Genomic DNA, 26,273 nt, shown 5'->3' with positions numbered 1-26,273 from the left:
TCAAACGCCTTAGAACATCGCGATAGAACTCTTTATTGACTGTCTGACCAGGAGGGACGAACTCCTTATGAACAATCCCGTCAATATCAAGAAAAACAGATCAACATGGACTTAATGTTGCTCTTGACTTGTCGAGCTTTTTATGGCCGAGGTGAAGAAGGGCTCTTCCATTGCGACGATTGCTGCTTGCTTTCAGGGTTGTAGCCATAAACCCTACTTCCGTCACCAGTGACAACATTCGAAAGAAAGTTTGGATCCTCTTGAAGCTGTTGCTGAAGTTCCCTGCAGACTTCCAAGCGATGCTGCTTCTGTTCATTTTGCAGCAGTCATGGCACAAACTTCGCCGCAATCCTCCTCATGTTCAGTTCCTCTGACAAAATTCGTTGACATGTACCATAACTTAGTCCCAAGGTGTTACAGAGGTCTTGGATGGCCAGTCTACGATCTTGCAGAATCAGATCCCTAACTTTCGCGATATTTTCTGGTGTTTTTCCCATTGATGGCCGTCCCAAACAATTGTCATCATCAGTCAGTGTTCGGCCATTTTTAAAACGCTTATACCAGTTATAAGTTTGTGTCTGGCCTAAACTGTTTTCACAAAAAGCTTGCTTCAACATTTGGTGAGTTTCTGTAGTGGTTTTCCCAAGTTTGAAACAAAACTTTATACAGACACGCTGCTCTTTCAGGTCAGCCATCGCAAAACCACAAACTCACAGAAACACAACAATGGAAATACGTTCACCAACAATAAACCCAACCACTCAACTCGACGCCACTTGCCACACTGATTCAAGAAGAATGTGTGAGGAGACACCTAGCGGTATTTCGATGTACTAATAACCATTCGCGTGCAAAATTCAAATTTTGGAAACTTTTGGATTGCCCCACGTATTTAATTGACCGCCTTTGTGGTCTAGTGGTCAAAGTTCCTGGCTGCAGATCCAGAGGTCTGTGTTCGATTCCCGGTGCTACCAGATTTGCTGAGAAGTAGTGGGTCTGGAACGCAGTCCACTCAGCCTTGTGAGGATAACTGAGGAGCTCTTTCAATGAAATAGTGGCTCCTGTATCGAAAACCGAGATTAATAGCTGTGGGAACCCGTTGCACTGACCATGGGACACCCTCTATCCTCAAGAGGTGGCACTAACTTCGCTGACAAGTGGCGGCCACTCGGTCAGTATAGTTCCCTTGCGGACTACAGGCCATGGATTTTTTTGTTTTTATTTAATTTAAAGCAATTAACAAGTTGATATGATAATAGTGTATTTTGCATTGTTCATTTGCCTGTATATTATCTGTTGGAATTACTGAATTTTTGGATGATGTACATTGTCTAATATTCCAAATAAATTTTGGAATCAGATCCAGTTCAAAGTCCAGGAACTCCTACCACTGTCAGAACCCTTTAGAACTGATTTCTTACCTGTGGTTTAATTCTAATAATATGAACTAAAATAATGTTGATATTCTTAGCCCACCACATACAGAAGGAACATTACTAGATGGCGGAGATATTTCTGGATACCTGCACATGAAGAGTCCTGGATCTGAAGTTATTTTCAGTCCAAAACGCAAGGAAGGTAATGTGTTCAACTTCTCACCACATCTGCAGCAACAGCGGCGACAGCGTAACACTGAGACTGAGAAAGCTCAGGGTATGGAACAAAAACCAATGCTGAGCTCAAGCAGAAATGGCAGTGAGTCTGATGTTGAGCCAGATCACCTCAGTGACTCAAATAGAGGTAGGTTTGGTATTCACATTTTGTTCCTTGATCTTCAACATTTAACCAACATTAATTTTAAAGCAGCATGTAGAAACTGAAAGTTTTTATATTGTTTTGGTAATAATACATGGTGCGTTCCATATATAATGCCTCCTATTTTTTTGTGTTAAAATGTAACGTCTGAGCTGGATATTGGTGGGGTTATAGTAAAGGTTGAACCTTCCCCCCAATGTACTGTTAATTTGGTTGTCGTGCGACAGATAGCGACAGCAGAGCAGTCTACCAAAATGGCATCTGACATAGAAGTGCGTATAAAAGAGAAATGTGTTATTGAATTTCTCACTGCCGAACAAATTGTACCCATTGACATCCATCAACACTTGCTAAAGGTGTATGGAGACAATACAGTGGATGTCAGCACAGTGATTCGGTGGGTAGTGCGTTTCAACAGTGGCGGAAGTGAAGAGCATGACAAGCCACGCCATGGGCGTCCCTCCTCAGCTGCCACTCCTCACAATGGACAGCGCCTCATCTGAACAGATCAGCAGATAACGACCAGAGACTGTCAATTCTGAACGCTACAAGACAATGCTGACTAAGCTGAAAGCCCGTATTTCCCGAGTCAGGCCAGAGAAGCAGACAACCTTTCGCTTGCAACACGATAATGCTAGACCCCATACCAGTTTGGCGACCACCGCGCACATTGCAAAGTTTGGCTGGACTGTCCTACCACATCCACCTTATAGCCCCGATTTAGCACCTTCAGACTTCCATCTCTTTGGGCCTATGAAAGACGGACTACGTGGGCAACATTTTCCAGACAACGATGCTGTCATTCGAGCTATAAGAAAGTGGCTAGCCTCTGCTGGCGCAGACTTTTATGAGCGTGGCATACAGGCTCTTGTTCATCGATGGTAAAAGTGCATAACGAATGGTGGTGATTATGTGGAAAAATAGCTGTAAGTAGCTGAAATCGTGTTCCATTTAACTGCATTATTATGATTTCTGTATCTGTTGTAGTTTTCTTTAAAAAAAATAGGAGGCATTATATATGGAACGCCCTTAGTTTGTAAATAAGATTGTCACTCTTCAACTGTGCGAAACATTATCACTACCAAATGCATGACTCAAATTCTCTCACACAAGGAGAACAAACTAAAAAAAGAATTTCCCCCTGAAGCGAGGTGTAGGATTTCTTTTTTATTTTCTTTATTCTATGTTATTAATTTGAAAATCTGGCAAAGTTATTAGGAGAATTGTACTCCTTACTGTGCTTTCAGAATAGTTTACTCTCATTGGTTAGCCAGAAGCTGTCAGTGTAGTGACTGGGCTATGGATTGGATGACCATATAACTTGGGTTCGATTCAAGAAGGGGTTGAGATTTTTCTCTTTGTCATTGTGTCCAGACCAGCAGCACAGCCCACCATATCGCCTGTCCAGTGGGTACTGGGGGCTTATCCTTTGAAAGTAAAGTAGTTGAGACACACAGTTAATCATTCCTCTTCATCTAATGCTGAAAGTTAAGAAAGACTAGAGCTGTACCTCCACTTCCCTATATATCATTCCTGGCACGGTGCTTAATTAAGCATAGAACACCTTTACCCTTACCTTACCCTTACATAAGTCCCTATATCTCCTAAGTTCCATTTAATCGACATCTGATTCCCTCATGCAATATAGCATAGACTGTTACAATAGTTTATCTAATAATAATTCTTATCTGCTCTGGAAAGATAATTGATCAGTTATTTTCTGTATTTCACAGGTTCAGACTTCTCAAGCCAAAAGGAAGGAGATGAACTGAAGAACAGAAGACAAAATGGCAGTAACAGTTCTGAAATACCAAGTTTTTCAAATCCATGTTATCAGTCAATAATACCAATTACATTGTCATCTGACAATTATATAAATATGCCACAGCAGAAAAAGTCAATGTATGACAATAAGAGAAGTCCTACTGAATCTCAGAATGAAAATGAAGATGGAAACATTTCAAATCCAAGTTTAATGTCCACGACTGAACATGAGCAAGATTTAAGCCACAAAACTTCACCCCATTCAGCAAAACTGGAAGGGGACTTGCACAATGGAATGAAGTATCAGAACACATTCTTAAATCCTAATTACCAATCACAAATTAAAACAAAGAATTCTACTTATGTAAATGTTCCCAGACATGATCATAAAACATCTGATGCTTCTAGTGGTTTCCAGTCTGATGCTGATGATTGCTTGTTTGTCACTTGAAGGATCTTCTAAAGAAACTACTTATGCCTGGTGTATTTTAAAGAGGTTTTTATTTTTAAAAGAGACTTGTATATAGCTGACTTCTAAAGTGTCTGGTAAACATGCCAACTACAGTTACGTAGCATACGGTATTTTATGTCTATTGTTTAGCATATACTGATCAAGAATTTTAAACTGTAAATCCAAATTTTCATGACATAAGGACTATAGACAATAGTACTCAATGTTATTAATTAAAAAAATTCGCTTAGTGGGGGGTGGAGTCCAACTGGGTCCACTCGGCACAGTGGCCACTGATTGGCCTATTGTAGCCTGCCCTGGGTGATTATGATGATGGAGAATTTGGTGGAATGAAGATTGTCAAGGGAAACCAAAGTATTCGGAGAAACTTGCCCCAGCGCCACTTTGTCCACCACAAATCCTACTTGACCAGACCCGGGATCAAACCCAGGCCACCGTGGTGGGAATTGTACTACTTTTACATTACCATGTAAAACAAGTATAGTTGGAAATTTTTAACAGGGCAGTCTTGGTGTTAGGCTAAAAGAAGGTGGATAGAACGTTGTGATTACTAAGGAGTACTGTTTTGTGGAATGTGACTTTTCTTATAGAAGTTTATAAGTGGCAAGTGACAAGTTTGCTTGCCCATTGCTTGCTCAGCCTACTTTTTGACTCTGATGATGCAGGCAGTATGTTCCTCAAAAATGTCAGTGAACTTCTGCCAAACTACATGGAGTCACATTGCAAAAGATAGTACTCTTCATTGTCACTAGTATGAGAACCTCAAATCTTGCAAAGTGATTCTTGTCATTATGTTTCTGTAGTTGGTGCCAGGTGTATAAGATTAGCTTTTGGATTTGAGCTAGGCCATTGTTTTGTTTTAATTATGTTGATGGTTTCTCAGATTCAAGGATGATATTTGTGGATGTTTGCGATAATTAGACACTCAGAGAACATCAACCAAGGAGACAGATGCAAAACTAAATAACATTTGAGGTTAAAAGTTAAAAAGGTAAAGCTATCCCTCTAACGGGCCGTGAAGGCCCATAGGGTTGTGAGATGTTGAGGCTCCCACATTTTCTCTAGACAGTTGGCTCACAGATGGTGTTAAGGTTGTCAGCCTTATGTGCCAGCCGCCCTCTATCACCCCAGGAAGATTCCTGGTACTTATTTCTGTTAGAGGATGAGTCGACCCCAAGACTATAATCCGGCTGGAAGGATTAGGTCAGTTGAAAAAACCCACCTCATCAGGGCTTGAACCTGTGACCTTCCGGCTTGTAGCATAGTGCCTCAATCAACTATGCTACCATGAGCCCCCAACATTTGGGGTTACCTCTTTCTTTCTCACTTCGTTCAAAACTTTAGCAACCAGTCCATGAGCTAACATTCATGAAAGTACATTAAGAAATCGTTCTCTCCATGTGTACCTCCCTTTCTGAGAAATGCACCTGTCATTAACTCCTTCCTATCTGTGACTTTCTGTCTGTAGTTGGCAATTGCAATGCCTGTCAAAGCAGAAAAATATTATGAAATGACACTACTCAAAGCTGAAAGCTGCTGTTATACATGAAAGTGACATATTTTGTTCAAGGTGAAATTTTACATGAAAGTGAAATTCCTGTGCACAGGTTTTCTGTTAGGTTCCATAACTCAAAAACTGGTGTCCACTTAGTTCTTTGTTGTGGCATGTATTGACACAAGAAGCCATCAAAGTTAGGACCTACAAAATTACGGTTATATAGAATCTTTTGCCTCAAAATTGTGAGCAAAGTTTGCAAAATTGGGATGGTTAATGGAATTAGTTTTCTGTATCTTATGTCTTGTGCTTTTACTTTTTGATGAAGCGTGGGAAATCATTGGAGCCCAGGTTATGAGTATAGCTGCATGTGCATTAAGGACATCAGCTTTATCATATGTCTGGAAGTATTGTCTCAGAATCCAAGGCCTGCTGCTTAGAAACTGGTCAGTAAAGTAAGATAAATGAAACTGATGGAGACCTGTCAGCTGCTGTAGAAGAATGATTTTGTTTGCCTTGTGATGCTCAGCCCAGCAGTTAAACAGATACACTGTAGAAACTGAAATCCAAGATAAAACGAAAAAAGAAAATGACTGAAAATTGTTTTAGTAGATATCATCAAGGGGTATACAGTTATATACATATTCATCAGTTATGTATACTGAATCTCGTTGCAGCAGTGAGCAAACACCAAGACAGTTTAAAAACTGAAAATCCTCGCTCAAATTCCAGTTGAGTGCCAGGTCAGAACTTAAGCTGAAATTGAAGTGATATGTTGATTAGAATTGTTGCTCATCTTAAGGGGCTGAGCATTTAACATCAGAATAATTAAAATCAATACTGGATGTTATAATCATAAGCATATTAGCAGATATGGTGCAACTAAAAATATTACTTTTTTATGATATTGATCCCACACAGTTTCACCTACTACTTATTATAAATATATTTATAAACTCTTTAGCCAAACTGAACTGTATTGTACAGAACTATAAGGTTTATTTTGGGCTCTATCCATCGTCTGGTATACATAAGACAAAAAACCACAACGTTTCAGAGACTGGATCTGTTTCTGTCCTCAGGTGGATGGGGCAAGATAGACCTACTCAGTTGGGCCCGTTAGAAAGAGTTAGTCTTAATCACTGGACCTCAAGTCCAGTCTTACTCTCTCTCTCAGATATTCATCAATAAGAAACAAACAGTATTTTGTTTTGGTGTAATTCTGTTGTTATATTATGAAGCCGTTATATAGTTACATTTTACAGTTATTGACTTTTTGGAAATTTTCCATCATCCTGTTTTTTATTTAAAACAACCCTTCAGAGAGTGGACTCTTGTCTCTGTCCTCAGGTTAAAAAATAACCTACTCTGTTTGGCGAAATCAATAGAGCTAGGTCCTATCTCCAGCCCATAGTTACATTTTAGCTGAGTAATTGTGTTTTATTTTTTTAATTAGTCCATTATCTACAGGATGCAAAATAAGGTTCAGAATGAATTTCATTGTCATAAATTTCACTATACTTCTTAGAAACATGTTGTACAGACTTATTTACTTCCTTAGATAGAATTTTTTGTTCTGATTAGCACTGCATTCTTTGTATCAGTGTATCTTTGCACTGTTTATATAATACCATGGTAGTGTAAAGTGAAGGAAATGGTGAGAAGAGAATTTAGGTTAGTACTGGCATTAAGTGACTACTCTGTGAAAATAAGGATACATAACGATACTGAATCCGAAACATCAGGGAGCTTCTTTATATATTCCACAGATCTTAAGTATCTTAATATATATTGTCACGTATTGGGTGTATAACGCGACAAGTAGATTCACGTAGGCCTCAAATTAAGTAGAACCTTTATTGCTCTTCCGCTTACACAATCACGAGTACAACTACTATTCACTGTGACACCTCAACTATCTTCTGCGGCGGATGTTCCACGACACTCTACTTCGAAGGCTGGATAAAGGCTAACTTCTCCGAAGGCTTGATGACGACTGGCTTCTTAGACGGCTCGACGGAGACTGAAGACTTCTCGTCGAAGCTGGGCTTTTATAACCTTGGCCGCTGCTAGGTAACGAACCCTCTGTTATAGCGGTGGAGGCGTTGCCTTATTGGTTCTGCGTTTCCTACGCAATAACCCATTGTTATCGCGTTGTCTCTGTTGGAATGCTATGCGTGTTTGTCGTAACCGTGGAGATTCCTGTTAGAACTACAGTAGAGCGAATGTTGTTTCTTATGCAACGGTCTGTTCTAGCGTTTCCATAGAAGTGACTCTTCTGGATTCCAGACACGTTACATTGCTCCCTTCTAAAGGTTGTTCGTCCCCGAACAGCCTAAAGGTTCTCCCTCGGTCTCGATCCTGCGGTGTTCTGCTGGCAGCGTCTGCATTCGGTCTTGGTGTCTGCTGGCATCTTTGTGCGCTGTTCGCCTAACTGTATCCGCCCCTCTCTTCAGTTGTGCTCGTCCCGAGCAGTTCCATGGTAGGCCGCGAGCCGGTCCAGGTGTACTACCAACATCCTCGACCTCGGGTTCTTTTGGATTCTGTATACCACATCATTTATCCGGGTCACTATTTTGTAAGGACCCTCCCATGATGCTTGTAGTTTTGACGATTTCCCTTTCTTTCGGGTTGGGCGATAGAGCCAAACTCTGTCGCCTTCGTCGTAACCTGCGGAGATTCCTGTTAGAACTACAGTAGAGCGAATGTTGTTTCTTATGCAACGGTCTGTTCTAGCGTTTCCATAGAAGTGACTCTTCTGGATTCCAGACACGTTACATTGCTCCCTTCTAAAGGTTGTTCGTCCCCGAACAGCCTAAAGGTTCTCCCTCGGTCTCGATCCTGCGGTGTTCTGCTGGCAGCGTCTGCATTCGGTCTTGGTGTCTGCTGGCATCTTTGTGCGCTGTTCGCCTAACTGTATCCGCCCCTCTCTTCAGTTGTGCTCGTCCCGAGCAGTTCCATGGTAGGCCGCGAGCCGGTCCAGGTGTACTACCAACATCCTCGACCTCGGGTTCTTTTGGATTCTGTATACCACATCATTTATCCGGGTCACTATTTTGTAAGGACCCTCCCATGATGCTTGTAGTTTTGACGATTTCCCTTTCTTTCGGGTTGGGCGATAGAGCCAAACTCTGTCGCCTTCGTCGTAACCTGCGGAGATTCCTGTTAGAACTACAGTAGAGCGAATGTTGTTTCTTATGCAACAGTCTGTTCTAGCGTTTCCATAGAAGTGACTCTTCTGGATTCCAGACACATTACAATATAATAAGAACCCTCTTTATCTTTCTCTTATAACTGCGGATTTCGTCAGGCTAAAAATATTTTAAACAGAATTTAGGGACAGAATATTGTTGACTTTTCTTCTCCTGTTGTACACAAGCAAGTTATTTCAATTTCTGCCATGCCGTGATTTTGTAACATTTACTCAAAATACGTAGCTTTGAGCCATGCAGTCATGGTTCAGTCTTCTTCAGTATTCTTCTCTGTACCACTAGGTATGCAATTCTGATATACAGTGGGTGGTAGAGGGAGGAAGGAACACAAACCAGACAAGTACCTTGAACAATTGTAAGAATCTAGAAATGCAAGCCTTCACAAGCTTCATATAAGAGCCCTTACAGCTTAATGTTAATTATAACAAGTTAAATTTGGAGGGACTGAGGAAAGCCGTGAAATTCCTGTCAGGCAATCCAGTGTGCCAGCTTGAGCTGGGCATCTCCCAAACACAAGTCTAGAACGTTACCTGTAGACCAGTCTGTTTACTAATAAACATGCTATGTAGGTTTGTCTGTGATATTGTGCAACAATTTAAATGAAAATATTCTGAAACTTTTGATATCAGTGATGGTTGTTGCTGCAGTGTCCAGAAATTGTGTTGTTAACTTTGATAGAGCCCTAGTTTATTTTATATATAACGTGTCTCTCAAATTTGTTGTGTTCTCTAACACTGGCTTTATACTGCTGAAGGTTTGTTTTTGCAATCTTAACATAAGCATAGATTGTTAAGTCATTTAGTGATAAGATGTTGATTGTAGAACATCCTAGTGTTTAAAAGTATTATAAATTATATTTATTACTGAGTGGACAAAATTTCAGTCTTCTAAGTCATATTTAGATTCTGATCATGGTAATATAATTTCAATTAATATTATAACGAAGTTATTAGTATGTATGTGTCTGAAGATTTTGTTCCTTGCCAGAATTGTAATTATGGGTCTTGTAAAACTGAATTAAAGAATATGTTACTAGGAAGAGATGAAATTGTGTATATTTTTAAATATAACTGTGAAGTACAAGGTGCCATAATTGAGTCTAGTTGCTAAACTGAGGCCATTTTGTTCACCATTTGATTAGTTAAACTTTTGAATTTACTACACATTCATTTTGAAGCAATGTTAGATTCAAGTTTTCTTTTAAATTTGAAATTTTTCTTTTTATTTTCTTTGTCCTGGTGAATGAAACTGTAAATGCTTCATGTCAGTAGCCGTTAATATTAAGAACCTAATTTTATTCATGTATAACTGAGTTTCAGAATTGGTCAGAAATGTTACATACATTTTATACTTTTCATGTTCATATATTTCAGTTATGCATAATGCACATGTCGATGAGAAATACATGTACCTGCTTTTGTTTTAGACATGAAATATTTCAAACATATAACTCATTGGTATTGTGAGATGAGTTCGCTATATTCTATTCAGAAAATATGTGATAACAAAAATACAGTGCCATCACAATTTGAATTTTTAATGTAGTAATTCATTCATATATTCTTATTACAAGATGTATTTTATAATATGATCATTTGTAAATTAAAATGTGCTTAATACTTTTTACTGTTTTGTTCATAATGTCCATAACTTCCATCAGGAAGGTGGAGTAGTATCTGTGTATATATCTGTTCTCTATAATAACTTATAATATCTGATTTTCATTAAACTAAGGCTATACATCATGCCATTTAAGGCTGTCCCATATTTGAATATTTTCACCCCTTACTGTTAACCAGTACCAGTATAAGGGTTGTGTTTACTTCTGAGGTGGACATGGCACTGGAGGACATTCTGAAATCTTGTACGATGAGAAAAGTCTTAAAGAAAATGCAACTTTTGTGTAGATTATTTATGTTGAAATGGAAACTCACAATATTTTAACACTTTGAAACAGATTTTCTCTTGTGACTTGATGTTAACTGATGAATCTTTATAGCTAAATTCATAAAATTAGGTACATCAAGAGAATATTAATATATCTACAGGTGTTATGTTATATATTTCTTTCTGTGTTAAAAATTACAAAGAAACATGATGTTTACATGAATTCATGGTCTAGTCAATACGTATGGAATGTCAAGTGATGAACCAACAGTAATGTTGTGAGATTTGAGGGTCCAGTGGTGGTGATCATGAAGGTTGTTATCTGGGATGTGATGCCATATGGCATGATAGATAAGTATCAACATCTCAAAGAAATCTTCTGTCTCTGTCTTCAGGATCTGAAATATTGATACTTATCTACCAAATTACATGGCATCACATACCAGAAGTCCATCTTCAACTGTTATATTACTAATAAAGCTCTATTGCAAGAAACAAAATTATCAGTTACTCTAGTTTATGTGCTTGTGCTGCATTATAATTTTATAGGGTTTCAGACTGTCTCATAACACATTCAGATTATACAGCTCTGTCTTACAGTACTGGATTTTAACCAAAAATACAGATATTTATTCAGTTTCCAAATGTACTCCTAAAATTCTAAATAGCTTGTCTCAAAGTAATTTATGTTCTTAATTTCCAGGTCAGTTAGAATATGTTCCTACTGAAGTAAGTTGTAAAAATAATGTCTGTATTGTATTGACAGCTGGAGACTTCTTGCATTTACTTGGAAGCTGATTCTGCTTCAAGATAATAATCATTGTATTCATTACAGGATGGTCATGTAGAGTTATATCAATACCTATTAACTGAGAACCTCAAATGTCATGTGGATATATGAGGTCTGACAACTGGATTGATATTTTGAGCAACAGATGAATTGGCCAACAGTGAAACACATGACTGCATTTCATTCACACACTATACTTCCATCCACAGTGCAACCCATTTATTATTTCCTTCTCTTTCCACTACATGTGTGAATGAAGAGTATATAAATGCAACAGGATGCTTAAATACAGTACATGGCTGCGTTATTTTAGCTGTTTTATGTCAAACAGTCATTTGGTTTTAGTTTTGTTTTTTAAAAAGTGTTCTGTCTGCAAATGTGTTGCATTTTGTTCATGGTTTATTTAACAGTTCTGTAGTAGCCCATATTATAGAGTATCAAAAAATAGAATGATGTATGAACTGTGAGCTGGAAAAGATGCAGAATGAATTGGAAAGCAGTGGTTGTAACCTAATTTAAAGTACTATAATTGCATTTGGTTTAAGGGACTGAGAAAAACACAGAATACCTCAGTCATGATAGTTGGTGTTCTGACAGAGTTTCTAACCAAACATTTGCTGAATACAGATCAGATATACTATGCTTGACTATCTTGCTTGTTGGGAGGTGACAGTGGTTGATTCTCAGAAACATACATAGGAAAGGAATGGAGTGTAATCGGAGAGAACCTGACCATTTGTAGACAATAGTGACTGGTACGGGGACTTGGACCTTCCAAAACAAAACACTAAGGTGTTGAATAGAAAACTCCAAAGACTCCAAGATAAAATGAATACAGGAAAGTGATTTCTAACTGGGTAATGAATACCAGGTCCATTTTAACGTTATCATCCCATCTGTGCCTAGGTCTCACAAGTGGTCTCTTGTTGTTAGGTTTTCCAAGCGAATCATGCAGTATTTTCTGACAGATGGATTTCATAGGCAGTCGTCAGTAAACTCAGTGCAGCTTTAGAAAATCATATTTCAGTTCGTTATGAAGTTGAGATTGATATTTATAAGGCTGAAGTTAGTAAATTTTTTCCTGGTGAGGTATTTTAAGTTAGAAAAAGAAAGAGCCTTAATGGTTTCATGAATTTAAACTGCTGGATTTTCTGAGTATGTAGAAAATGAAAAGCAATGAAATGACTTATGTTTGTTTTAGTAACCACATTACATTAAGGTAGAATTTTCCATTTAATATTTTTATAACAGACAAAAGAGATTTAATTGATAAATGTGTCACAAACTCAGCATAGGCATATTCATTTCAGATTAATTGATTAACTTATTTTTTCCGCATAAAATGTACATTAATTATTAAAATTATATATTTAATAAGTACAATCACATTTAAGACATTTATAAACTGTAATAGTATACAACATATTATGTTGTTATAACATCCATCTGCTACCTGAAAATTACATAACGGCATGTGTTGTTAAATAATGAATACTGAGAATGTAAGTAAAAAATGCTTGTAGCACTGTGTGTTATGTACTAATAACAACTGGCAGAAGTAGCTCTGTAAATTGCATTGAATGAATACTAATTTTTGTCTTCAGAGTAATATTTCAAAAGTGGTACTAGTTGCTCATTTATTGTATAATTTCACACCTTCCTTAAGTCTGATGGAATATGGGACATCATGGATTGTTGTATCACTTTGAATATTAATCTTTCTGAGTATATCTTTAACTAGTTTCTCTTGATAGTCAAGCCATCTTCGCTGAGTCAGAAATTCTTTGAATAACTGCTTTTTAGTTGGGAGATGTGTATCAAGAAAATGCTTAATCTTCTGCCATATATTAGCTTTGCTGTGTTTCATAAGCCAATGATATGGACATAATAGGCATTCCACTTCAGTTGTAGCAATTATACTTCTGTCCTTCAGGTTTTCTCCTTTAAAAATAAAAGAAAAAAGTAAAATTCCTATGTTTATATTCTTAATTTATCTCTCTGTAGAATTTTATTTTGAATTAGCACAAAGCACATTGAGATTTTAATGGGAGAACTGAGAGTTCTAATCTCTAGCTATGGTTTTCAGAGATAACCCTTCCATTGGTTCACTCTTTTACATTCTAGCCCTTGAGGGACAGTGAAATGATGATGTCACTGAATATGCTTGCTATGAACTTTAAACGTTCTGGAAGGAAGCTTTTCAGAATAAACACTGCTGCTAGATAGCAGTAACTTATTGTGTGGGTAAAGTTAGACTGTGATATTGACCAAATCATAGGTACCTCTCACTGCAGTTTATTGCTTCCATCATTCATCTGTCAACTACTAACAGGACTGACTGATATATAATGACAGATAGAAAGCCTTAGCCTTTTGGGCGTGTGTGTGTATGTGTTAATTTAATTTTAGCCACTATTATTCTCTACTTAGCACACAAAATAATTCTATGTTTAACTTTTTTCACTTCTTTATTATGCTAAGGGAAAGGATCATGGGGGCTTGCGGTAGCATAGTTGGTTGAGGCACTATGCTACAAGCCTGAAGATTGCGGGTTCAAGTCCCGATGAGGTCATTGGATTCTTTTCAATCGACCTAATCCTTCTAGCCGCACTATGGCCCTGGGGTCAACTCAGCCTCTAACAGAAATGAGTACTGGCACATAAGGCTGACAGCCTCACCCCCATCTTTGAGCTGATTGTCTAGATAATGTGGGACCCTCAACGTCTCGCAATCCTATGGGCCTCCATGGCCTGTTACAGGGAAAGCTTAACTTTTACTAAGGGAAAGGGTCATGAAACAAAAGAGCTGGTGAATAGTACTACATGCTTTCATCCCACTGACAGCATGTTATATAAGTACCATGAAAAGTATTAAATTGAAGGCACATTTTTTGCTTCAGAGCGTAGTAAATGCAAATGAACACACACAAGCTAATGTATTGACATAGCGGCCTCCGTAGTATAGAGGTAACGTTCCCACCTCATGACGCGGGTTCAAACCCGGCGGAGGTCGTGGAATTTTTAAGGGCGGAAAAATTCAGGGAACAAGTCCTCCGGGAGGGACTTTAAGCCGTGGGTCCCGTGTTGTAGCACGTAAAAGAACCTCATATCTCCTAAGGAGGTCACTGAGCCAAATTCAAGGACATTTCCCGCCCAACAGTAGTCTCTAAGGCCTCTGATAGATGGGGAAGCATTATTGATACCGCCAAGCCAGTAGAGGCCGAACTCGCTGGCTTGGTAGGGACTGATGGTACGCACCAGTATCGGTATGGTATAGAGACTGGTAGAATATCATAGAGGGAAGCACAATAGATCAAACTGGTCGCAGTGCATGGGGAAACCCACCCTCTCTAAATAACTAACTAATGTACTGACATATGCTAAGAATGAGAAGTCTCATTTTGAGATTGGTTTGTTAGGTTCCAGATACAATGCATGCAGAATATACAGCAAATGGCAGATTTACAATCTTCTCTACTGATGTTTTAAATTCAGACTTACCTATGTCAAAACATTCTCCTTTATTCATGAGACACACTTGCATTAAGTATGACTCTAAATGCTCATTAGGTCTCATTGAAACTTCTTCAGAGTGCAGACGGAAATACTTATGCCTATTTATTTCACGCACAGCTAATTCCAGGTGTTGTATCATTTGGCATTGACCTTTTAATATGAAGTACACGAAGTTCTGTTTACCTTTACCATCACCTGCAGGAAAGTAGTTATCTTAATTACCATTATGAATATAAAGTGTATGTAATGTAGGTGGTTGAGGCACTATGCTACAAGCCGGAAGGTTGCTGGTTCAATTCCCGATGATGTCATTGGATTCTGCAATTGACCTGATCGTTCCAGCCACACTAACCCTGGGGTCGACTTAACCTCTAACAGAAATGAGTACCGGGAATCTTCCTGTTGGGTAAAGGGCAGCTGGCATGTAAGGCTGACAATGTCAGTGCCATCTGTGAGCCAATTTTCTACAAAATGTGAGAGCCTTGACATATCACAACCCAATGGACCTCCATGGCCTGTTACAGGGATAGCTATATCTTTTTACTTTTATGGGATAATGTGTGTGCAGCATATGTTATACAAACTTTTCATACATGTAGCTTAATCTCTAAAAAATAAAATCTTTCATTTTCAGTTTTTAAATCCATTCTTGTTATTGATGACTGCTTGTGTGGATTGTCCGTGCAACCTTTTGGCCTACTGTTGCTTCATATGATGCATTGCACCTGTACGAACTATTGATCCTAATTGACCTAAACTGCATATCCATAATTTTTAGACCTACACACTTCAACATCATATATAAACTTTATTACTGTATTTTTGTCTCTTTAGAATTTCCATCTGGTAACACATAACATACACTCCAACATGTGTATACATGTAAGTGTAGTTTAAAGAGAGTCATTATTTCAATTTTTGAAATAGTGCTGTGTTAACGCTTTCCCTACCAGCTGAGTAATGGTCCCATGAAGCAGGTTATGTTTAACATACAACTTCCCCATCCACCTGATATGCAGAGGCTGATCTTATTGTCTGTGAATTAGCCCTAGAAGTTTTATGTAACCTCTAGTGTAGGCTGTCACAGTGGTTACTAAGACTGTTTGGCATTAATTAATATGTTCATCTTTGCAAGGTTTATAGAGAAAAAAGTGCTTAACCACCACATTATGAAGACGTATGTGGGAGTGAAAGTAAAGCTTTACACTTGGACATTTTATTCTCCGAAAAGAATCTCTGGTTCCTGTGAATAGGAGGCTAGATATGCTCTAGAACCATATTGTAAATCCCCATTCCTGCCTGAAATCAAACCCCAGGCATTCAGCCTGTAGCCATTCACTTCCAGGTTCTTAAACATTCCTGCCTGAAATCAAACCCCAGGCATTCAGCCTGTAGCCATTCACTTCCAGGTTCTTAAACAAACAAAATTACAAAATGTTATATGTCAAACCACTCAGGACTGGGCAGTCCATAAGTTGTCTGGAGCATCTTCTCCATGGTATTACCAAGTATGGTCTGGTCCAGCTCATATCTCTCAATCTTTGAGAGGGCACAGCACTCCATCACGGTGGCATCACTCCAGGTACCAAAGTAAGGAAACATTCTCAGAGCTTCTTTGCATTTATCCAATTGTTCCTGCTGAGTCTTCTGCAAAACACTGCAAAATAATCTTGTCTGATAATCTTTATCATACAGTTTGCTGTAAGTTAAATATACTTACATCTCCTTAAACATTCAGTATGGACTTGCCATGCTATTAATTATATGAGTCTGCATCTGATAGTTCTGACATGAAATTGAGGTATAGTCAGAGATGTTTTGTGGGGTTGAGCTCAGAAACTTGATACAAGATTTCATTTTTTATGACAGATTTTGATTTGATGATATACTTCACTTTAAAAGCCATCATCCTTGAAGTCTCAATTGTCAGAAAATTATAACTTCATATTATATTCTGTATGATTTATACAGCCCTTTGCTTAGTTTCTCTCACCTCCACAGCTGTCATATGATTGCATACAGCTATGAAAACTGGTATTAAAATTAAAATGGTCTTAAAGATATTTGCTGGCTCTTATATCGTATAATTTTTCCTCGGCATGCATATTTAAAAAATGTAGGTTTCTAGTTAGATGATTTAATTTTATAATTTAATCCTGTGTTTGAGGTATTTAAAGCTTTCTCACATACAGTTATATGTGGTGGTAAATACAGATACCAACTTTTTCTTTCCTAAGCAAAATATCTCAAAACTCTGCATTAAAAAAGCACCAAAAGTCTGCTATAAAATTCCTATAAGATAATTTCTGGTATACCACTAGGCTAACACTCTGTAGCAGTTTCAAAGTAAGTTATATATTCTAATTAAAGAAGTACATTCTGTATTACATCATCCTGTTGCACATCTTTATTAAACGTCCCTATATTTAGTCCATCAATAATGCAACAATCATTAAAATATTCACCATTCAATACCAACACGACATGTTTTGGCCACAGATGGCCATCCTCAGGTGGTTTGATGCGCGCTAAAATTGCGCATTGCAGTCTACTTAAATTAAAATCTTTCGTAAAATCCTATCCACCTTGTAAGGGGCATTGTCCACTTGTTTAAAGCTATGTGATGCATGTATTCCAGACAGTTTTTCAGCAGCTACGTCTGTGATCTGCAATATGCCCCTTGTAAGATTTGAGGCTTTCACGGCAGTGACTATGAAGAAAGCAGTCTTCTGGGATTTGGCACCGNCTGCTTTTACCGGTTCTCACGGTCTCTTCGCTTGCGGATTTGTTATATTTTTCCTTCTACCCTGAAGATGGAGGCGATACGTTCCTCCGAAACGTTGGTTAACACCACATATACATGGTGCCAAATTCCAGAAAACTTATTTCTTCAATATGCCCCTTGTTTGTGTGTTATTCCCTCAGGTATCATGTGATGTGAAGACAAGTGAAGACAACACCACACAATGCCCGAGGGAACAATAGCTATTACCAACATGACTTAGTAATTAAGTAACCACAGGATAGAGCAGTTGTTTTTAGTATGGACTCTTTGGAACCTGAGGGTTCTATGGAAGTCCTTTCAAAACATGAATGGAAACTGTATTAATATGGCAATTCTTTTAGATTTATATGACAATTTGTTAGCTATTAAGTGTGATGCTGTTCAGTCTGTAAGGTTTGTAAATAATATTGTAACACAATACAGAGTTAGTTACATAAGAAAGGAATTTTGAAGACTACAGGCATTGGGGATAAAGATTTTTTGGGGGGCGGGGGATCTGGCTTCACATCTCACAAATTTAGTTAACTTAAATTATATAATGGTTATAACTTAAATGTAACATTATGAAGTATAATTGCCATCCATTTACTAATGTAAATGTAACTGTAAAGACATACAGATCATATTTTCCAAATGCTGTCCCTTTAACATTCATCTCCATAGTAGCTTTTTCTTCAATTTCTTTGATATTTGATCTACGTTGTACTGGTATGTCTCCTCTCACACTCAGTTGAAATATGTCTTCTTTCAGTCTTGTGAACATTTTTATTTGTGCAACTTCTTCCAACTTCTCATCAATTTCACTTGCTTTTGTTGCAGGTGTTTCTCCATCAGACAGATCTCCTGATTTATATCCTCCATCTTCATTTATGTTTTGACCTGGACTTCCTTCCATTGTCTGTCACAATATACACTGAAAAGAAAACTGAGTTCTGGTTAGTCTGCTGGTAGCCTTGAGTGAGTTTGATCAATAACTGTGAAGCCACCACCGTTCTTGAATATAGAGCTTGAAAGAGTATTGATTGAATGCTGGTAACCTTACTGAGAAATTTAATAATTGTTTTAAAACATTAACACAGATTTGCTGCCATAAAGATGTGCTTTTATAAGTACATGTGGACAATGAACTGAGCAGATATCACAAAATATTTATTATTACAAAATGTGCTGAATTTAATAAATTGTGTAGAACAGTGAAGACAGCTGAAGATATTCCAGAAATGTATCAGCTCAGATTCAAACATGGCAGGCTAAAGTGCAGATTGATACAGCAGTAGACTCAGAAGGTACTAAAGCAAACGGCAGAGTAGGTAGTTAAAGCAGAAACATGACCTTCCCACCATGGACATATACTGTTCATGAGAGCAAAGCAAACCATGGTTAAGGAATGAAATCAGAAGGAAAAATGACCTCCTGGAAGACCAAGGCATAGATAGGGCAATAATATTGAGGTGGATCTTAAACAAATCAAAACTGCAGCCATCTCTATTTGTCTGTTATAGGTGGCAGCAGATGTTCAAGCGCAAATTATCGATTACGAGCGACAATCTGGTTGCACCTGGAAATCGATAGATACTAAGTTCGACTATTCTTTGTCGTGTGCCTCGTAATGCTTTTAATGCTTGTAATTGTGTTAGTATACTGTGTATGGCATGTTGGTGAGTGATTAAGCGTGGTTTAATTGAGGAAGGAATTATAGCGATTATAGCTGTGTGGTGAAAGTCGTAAGTAAGATGGTAAGTTATTTTTCAGAATGGCGTGAGTAAATATTATAGGTAGATCACAAAACTGAAATAGCAGTATTTTGTTGTTATTGATTCTAGCGTATACCGAAAACAGCTAGTATAATGACTTGCAAAATGTGTCCAAAACGAGACCGAGTTTCCGAATCTCCTTGTTACAGGCATTAAGTGCTTTGTGTTGTAAAAGTGTTCCAGAAATGCGTATGTAAATGTTAGGAATTGTAAAAAGCGCCAAAAAAGTTAAGATTATGAAAGAATGAGGTTAGGATGGACGGTAGGTTATATTGTGCTTATATATAATTATGTTGGGCACCGGTTTGGAAAACTTAAAGCAAATTTACGTTTCTTATGTTGTTCTCTGTGTTTGCATAGATATAATTGTTGCGTAGTGGCAATCTCATGGTTTATTGGAATTGTGAGAAGTTTTATGCATCTCAGGCATGATACTAGTAGATTTTATGTATATTCTTCATCTTTCCCATTTTCTACTTGCTTCCCCGTAGTAGTACAGTTAAATGTCCGTTGTTCAAATAAATATGAGATGCATATCTTAAATAAATACATATATAAATATTGTTCTCACTACTGTTAGATTGTTGTTTTTAAAATATGTTTTAGGGTGATGTAGTCTCTTCCACGTTTCATCTCCCTTCTTGCTCCTTATATCGCTTCTCATCAGTCTTTCCACCATCATGACAGGCCATTTTGAACTTCCCATTAGTTCCTACTAGATCTGAAACATCTGATACATCATAGTGTCTGTGGTAGTTAGCACGTAATACTGTGGCTGACTGTGCACAGATAAAGCGCTGAGAAAGAGAGTACTTGGGGCTGGAGGGAGCTTCTGTTTTCTATAAGGTAGTTGAAGGCCTTCAATATGGCAGTAAGTACCTCTTACACCAGTAATTAAAAAAGTTGAAGAGATAAACTAAGAAAGAAAAAAATATAATATAAAAGATTTTGTTATAAAACTTTGTACTTTGGGGAGAACAGAATCTCTTTTTGTTTCTTCATCTGGCCAACATACAGCATTCTACCTAAGGATTGCATTTCAGACCAAAACCAGTAATTTTTATAACGTTTCTTTCTATCCCCACACAGAGTTTTGGATTGCCACCTTTGAAACCCAAATTTACTGGCCCAGAGAGGATTGATTTGAGTGAAGGAAGTTATGGTGTTCCAAATGTTATGACATGTGGGTAAGTTACAGTGTTTTCCTTTTTTAATTTAACTGCTGTAATTTGAAATTATCAATATTTATGACAATTCATTATTAATTCATGAAAACATAGACACCCGCAAGGCGACAATAATATTAGTATAATTGTAGAATAGTTATTTACTGTGTAATGTTCATTTGTATCAGCTCGAATGGATGCATCTTAATTGAATGCTCAAGTAAAAGTATAATAGTTCCTTCTTGGAATACAACACACGTGGCAAACAGTGATAAAAATTAATTTGTGGAATTAAGTAGTATAAGAAACCTTGGTAAAAGCAAGTCAGAAGACATACTGAGAACAGTGCCTGTATTGTAGACATTTATGAGCATGTAACCACTAGTAACATGCAAGAAAGTGAGTTTTCCTCTTGTTTTTGCTAGTATCTTACTTGGCTTACTTTTTGACCTAGTACAGAGGTGATATCTTGGGTTTTGTCGAACTGCACTGTTCGTAGTCACCACCATGAAAATCTAAATCCAGCATTATGAGGGTTGTTCGAATGAAACCTGTTCAGCGTTTCTTGCGGGCAGTGGTTTAGAGGCTGTTAGAGATGGTCTTTGTTAGCACTGAGGCAGGCAGGTGGGGGATCTCCTATAGAAAGAGCTCTGGTCTGTGGCTGAAAGTTCTGCATCTCCATGACCTTGACACTTACATCCACCATGAATCTGCAACCCTTTATTGCTTTCTTGAGTGGGGCCAAACATGCGAATGGGTTTCAGCTGAACAGTCCCAAAGTTCTTCCTGACTTTAAGGTAGAGACATATTTGAGTGTAAATAATGAACTGATGTACAAGCCAGTATAGAAAAGGCAAAACTGTTCCTGTGCTGAATTAATTAAGCACCATGCCATGAAGACATGGGACAGTAGATGTATAGTTCCACTGTTCTTGACCTTGGCATTAGATGAAAGTGAGTGGTCAGCTTCAAGCCCCAGCCCTTTACCCTCAGTACCCATGGAATGGGAGTTTAGATGGGACTCACAGCCAATCTGGACACTGTGGAGTAGAGAAAAATCCCTTGCCCCAGCCATCCAGGAAATGGCCCATCACTATATCAACTGAGCTATTCTGGCTCCTGCAAAATCCAATGTAGGCTTTTGTATATTACATCAGAAAATTAACAGGAAGTTGTGGAAAGAATTGATTGCCTACTTGCCTTTAATATGGCATGTGCTGCACAGAAAATGACTTGTTCAACAATTCTTCTATTGTGGTGTGTGTATTCATTGCCACAGGAACATGTTAGCAGCAGTAAGGGGATACACAGACAGCAAGGTGATCTCATAAGTCTACTTTTATTTTTTTTAAATAGAAGAAGTAGGTTAAAAACATTTGGACTTCACCACACATACACAATAATATAAAGGCTGTTTCCTAGCAATGGCAGTAACTTGTTTACTGCTGTTGCCTAGCAGTGGCCATCTCCTCTGTGTCTTGCGTGTTACACTAAGTGTTCTGTCTTTGGTCCAACATGATGTATTAGGTAGAAATTAAAAACAGACAATATTGGTTCTGCCTGAAAGAGAGGAGGAGATGGTACACTGCTCTGCTCACTTGTGAGCGTCCACTGAAGAGCTGCACCCTCCTCTCATGTAAGAGGAGACCCCATTTTCATAACATATAAATGTCTTAGGGGAGAACAAAAGTCTTTTGGGTGGTACGCATAGTGTTCTTAATCTGATCCGTTTTCTTATGTAGACGTTTAATACAATATTCAGACTCTGTCTGAGAGAGAGGAGGAAGAGGTCAACTACTCTTCTTAGTTGGAGTGCTTACACTGAAAGGCCAACCCTTCCATTTCTCGAAGAGCAGATCTCATTGTCCAGCAGTATTGCAAGAGACAGACAAACAGACAGGGTATAGACTGCATAATCCTACGTTAGGAAAGGAGGCTAAAAATGTATTCGGATCGTGAAATAATTTTTCACTTAGAAACTGTAAAATGATGATTTTATTTATTTATTTTTTCATTTCATGCATCCTGTTGTGTTATAATATACAATTTCTTTATTAAAACCATCAGAACACAACTATATTGAGGTCAGTGCCAAGTTTGGCTCTGCTACATGTTTTGGCTACCGAAAGCCATCATCAAGCAAATACATGGCCAATGAGTCGTTGTTTACATTCCCTACAGAATGGACAATACTTTGTAAGATGAGGCACCGACTAAATAATTAACATTAATATTACTGCATCTACATCACGAGCCTCCAAGACAATTTATTATATATACACACAAAAAAATAGAATACTCCAATTTGTCCGTGGGAACACAACAAAATCGCAAAAATCAACATCTGACTCGATGATGTAAAGCATCACTTGAAGAATCTTAATCTTGTTTTATACTATAGCTTTTGTTTTATATAGTCTAATTTATTGTACTTTTATGCCAAGTATTTTAATATAATTAATATTATTGTATCCAATTTTACTAGTACTGTTGGCCATGTATTTACCTGATGATGACTTTTGGTAGCTGAAACATGTAGCAGAGCCAGACTTGGCACTGACCTTAATATAGTTGTGTTATGATGGTTTTAATAAAGAAATCGATGATTTTGATGATTATGTGGGTGGGAGTATGCATATTATGTGGAAGTGCAAAATTATGTTGTGTTGTTAGAAATGTAAAAGTGGATTTATATTTTTAAAATAAATATTGTTATTGTTTACACATTGCAGATTTGTCTGGTGTTTCTTCCCCGAATGTCTCTGTGTAATTGACTTTGTTTCAGGCTTCAGGCAACAAAATCTAAACTGGAACCTTCCCATCCCCTGCAGATATCTGAAATGAAGGTAAAAATATTTGCATTGTGTGTGCACACGCTCTAGTTCTGAAGAAATATTGTACAGAGGTATATTGTCATGTGCTTTCTGTCAAACGGAACATATTATAGTAAGGTTCTAACACATGCCATGGTCTTTATAGTTGCAATAATTCTGATCTAGGTTGTGATCTCACATAGCAGTAGTTGCTCTGTTCATCCTTTGTAGAAGAATGTGCTATTATTCTATTATAGATTACTACATTGAAAAATCCTTTACAGTTTGCAGAAAATAGAGAGCGGATGGAGATGGTAATGCTGCGTAACACCCAGGGTCTTCATGCCCCATTACGAATCAAAATGGAACTTCAGGCAGCAAAGAAAATAGGACGATTACCGTTTTTGCCAAGTTCAGGATTTATGAGTGATGTGCTGAGAGGTCGTGATGAAGAAATTGGGTTCGAGGACATCCTCAATACAGCAGAATTTCGTGAACAGATGGCATGCCCACATGCAGTTGTTGAGAGGCAACTGGGTTTAATATAAACATATGACACAATTTTGTTATGTAACATGTTTAAATTAAATAATAAAATTAATTACAATTCAGAGTTTTAGCAATTTAATCATTTTTGTGTCTTCCTATAAATGTGTGATGTAGCGGTCATGTTGTAATGGTTATAGCAGTGAGAGTTCACAAAAAATTGCAGCTCTGGTGAATTCTGTATGAACTTTCACTGTATAATTTTGGATTCAGTACTCGAAGTAACAGGTTGATACTGGGTGGAAACAGATTTTTCAGACAGGCAAGAACTTATATCAGATTCAATTCTGTCAGCTGTTGCCATTACAGGAGATGAATGCATATGTATGTCATCATTCTTGTGGGTAAAAGGTAAAAAAAGGTAAAGTCCCTGTACTTAACTAGGTAAAGACTACACCATGAGACTACACCATGAAAGTATATAGGGGGTGGATTTATAGATCTACACATTCTTGTGTGTGAAGTACTACTTTCCAAGGCTTTATTCATACACAGTTTTTACAATTTTTAGTGATCAAAGGTTGGATGTCATATGTACACCAGGATATATGGAAATGTCCGTCATGAAAAACTAATGTGATTGTAAAAGTCAAGAATGGATAGAACCTGTATTTAGTTTGTTGATAATAAAAACTTTTATCATTTGTTTATTGATTTTTTTACATTCCATAACACATTTTCAGTAGATACAAATTGATATCAGTGTTTCGTCTATCATTTTGTGGTGGAACACAATTTTTCATGTGTTGCATTCATGTGCCATCAAAGTCATTCTGTAAATTATGATGTACAACAAGACAATGACTATCAAGCATGTTGGCAGTAATGCTTCTCTCTTGTACTTGGTAGGTGCCTGATTTGAATCTGGCTAAACACTGACAATCCCAAGTGAAGTTTTTTATGGTCTTCATATCCCATCCAGAATAGTATCTTAAGTTAGACTGTGAGTGCAGCCTTCTCCATCCTTTCTAATTTATTATTCACTGTTATTTGATAATTTGACGCTGTATAGTCTGAGTTCCTGATAAGTGTCATTAAACTACAAATAAAAATAATGTGAAAAAATGTTTGCACCAAACTGCTCAGGACAGTGTTTTCTTGCTCACACTTCATGCCCATGTAATATTTTATACCATCCCTTTCAGACTTTTTATGAAGCTTGTAACGTTCATCTTTCATATATGAGAATGGATTCCATAAACTATACAAGAATTTCTTGTAGTTCTTTATTTACAAAAGAATATGGGGACATGTGTGAATTATGCAATTAAGTACAGTATTTAGAGCAATGTTATACATATCAAGTTAAGGGTAGGTTAATCCACTGCACTGCAAGGTTGCTCTCTGTGTACGTAGTTATAGTTGATTTGTGTGGTTAATTCAATAATATTAACCTGTAATGACCATGTATGATAACATAAGTTGTAAGTGCTCTGTGTTACAAATATTAATATATGGATTGGCCCCTTGCAGGGTCATTGATTTCTTAATTTGGTGTTAATTTCGCTGACTATCTTACTCAGAATGTTACAGGTAAAGGCATTCCTGTAACAGTCTGTATAGGCCCATATGGTTGCGAGATGTCAAGTTTCCCACATTTTCTAGATAGTTTGCTCACAGATGGCAGTAAGATTGTCAGCCTTATGCACTGGCCGCCTTTTACCTTCAGGAAGATTCCTGGTACTCATTTGTGTTAGATGCTGAGTCAACACCAGGGCCAATGACCTCATCAGGAGTAGAATCTGCTGCTTGCCAGGTTGTAGCATAGTGCACCAACCAACTACTTTGTCTACTGACCAGCGTTGTATGTGTCTGGGTAAGTTTTATGTTAAAGTGATAATGGTAATTACATAACCTAATTATTGAGACAAGGATTGTAGTATGTTCATGTCAGTTGAAGATTGTGTATGGAATTAAAAACTGAAAGCATAAATTTGTATTTAACTGTGAAGATATGAGAAGGAAATAATACTTTACAATCCTTTTTTTTAACTGCAGGATTAATTCACTTCATGCCATTACATTTTTGTTGTATGTTTAGTGGAACTTTGATAAACTGCTTTCTGTAATATGTGCTACAGTTAGCCAAATCAACCTAATCCATAAGTGAACCCTCTCAAATTTTCTTGTAATTTCATGAGATTGTAAACTGCAAATCTTTGCTTCTTATGTGTTCCAGTTCCTCAAGATCAAGGCTTCAGAAACTGCAAATGATGACATTTTTTGACTTAATTATCAAGTTACTGTGTTACAAACTTGCTCTCTTTGGGTGCTGAATATATTGCAGTGCTTACAGATTGCTCTACTTGCATCTGTCTA

The 26,273-nt window shown here is 37.5% G+C and overlaps 3 protein-coding genes across 5 annotated transcripts in view; 2 read left to right on the top strand and 1 right to left on the bottom strand.

Moving 5' to 3' along the window:
- The window catches only part of LOC111874876 (vascular endothelial growth factor receptor 1), a 90,499-nt gene extending 86,234 nt beyond the window's left edge, over positions 1-4,265 (top strand). For all 3 annotated transcript variants that reach the window (XM_023870732.2, XM_023870733.2, XM_023870731.2), the window contains exons 26-27: positions 1,472-1,740; positions 3,489-4,265. In XM_023870732.2, the coding sequence (XP_023726500.1) occupies positions 1,472-1,740; positions 3,489-3,970 (751 nt within the window). In that variant the 3' untranslated portion in view covers positions 3,971-4,265. The remainder of the gene's footprint in view (positions 1-1,471; positions 1,741-3,488) is intronic.
- A 4,240-nt stretch (positions 4,266-8,505) lies between these two features.
- On the bottom strand, positions 8,506-18,943 carry LOC111874837. The gene is made up of 4 exons (XM_023870670.2): positions 18,293-18,943; positions 16,396-16,547; positions 14,876-15,085; positions 8,506-13,316 (listed from the first exon to the last, which is right to left on the bottom strand). The coding sequence occupies exons 1-4, from the start codon at positions 18,568-18,570 to the stop codon at positions 13,009-13,011; spliced, it is 948 nt and encodes a 315-aa protein (XP_023726438.1). The 5' UTR covers positions 18,571-18,943; the 3' UTR covers positions 8,506-13,008.
- Positions 18,944-19,243: 300 nt separating this feature from the next.
- Positions 19,244-24,604, top strand: LOC111874841 (proteasome maturation protein). Its single transcript, XM_023870676.2, has 4 exons — positions 19,244-19,411; positions 20,519-20,616; positions 23,381-23,441; positions 23,693-24,604. Exons 1-4 carry the CDS (start codon positions 19,409-19,411, stop codon positions 23,954-23,956), a joined length of 426 nt encoding a protein of 141 aa, XP_023726444.1. The 5' UTR covers positions 19,244-19,408; the 3' UTR covers positions 23,957-24,604.
- Positions 24,605-26,273: the final 1,669 nt, after the last annotated feature.

The sequence above is a fragment of the Cryptotermes secundus genome, unplaced genomic scaffold (genome assembly GCF_002891405.2).
Source record: "Cryptotermes secundus unplaced genomic scaffold, Csec_1.0 scaffold160, whole genome shotgun sequence".
Taxonomy (NCBI): Eukaryota; Metazoa; Arthropoda; class Insecta; order Blattodea; family Kalotermitidae; genus Cryptotermes; species Cryptotermes secundus.
Note: the sequence above shows the minus strand (reverse complement) of the source record. Positions and strands in the feature narration are given on the sequence as shown.

What these genes read in the sequence shown, in the direction of transcription:
- LOC111874841 (XM_023870676.2), top strand. An exon ending in CCAAATGTTATGACATGTGG is followed by an intron (nt 20,617 to 23,380) that starts GTAAGTTACAGT and finishes ACTTTGTTTCAG; the next exon opens with GCTTCAGGCAACAAAATCTA. An exon ending in TGCAGATATCTGAAATGAAG is followed by an intron (nt 23,442 to 23,692) that starts GTAAAAATATTT and finishes AATCCTTTACAG; the next exon opens with TTTGCAGAAAATAGAGAGCG.
- LOC111874837 (XM_023870670.2), bottom strand. Translation starts at nt 18,570, where the DNA reads ATGGAAGGAAGTCCAGGTCAAAACATAAATGAAGATGGAGGATATAAA. An exon ending in GCTGGACCAGACCATACTTG is followed by an intron (nt 15,086 to 16,395) that starts GTAATACCATGG and finishes ACTTTCCTGCAG; the next exon opens with GTGATGGTAAAGGTAAACAG. An exon ending in AGGAGAATGTTTTGACATAG is followed by an intron (nt 13,317 to 14,875) that starts GTAAGTCTGAAT and finishes TTATTTTTAAAG; the next exon opens with GAGAAAACCTGAAGGACAGA.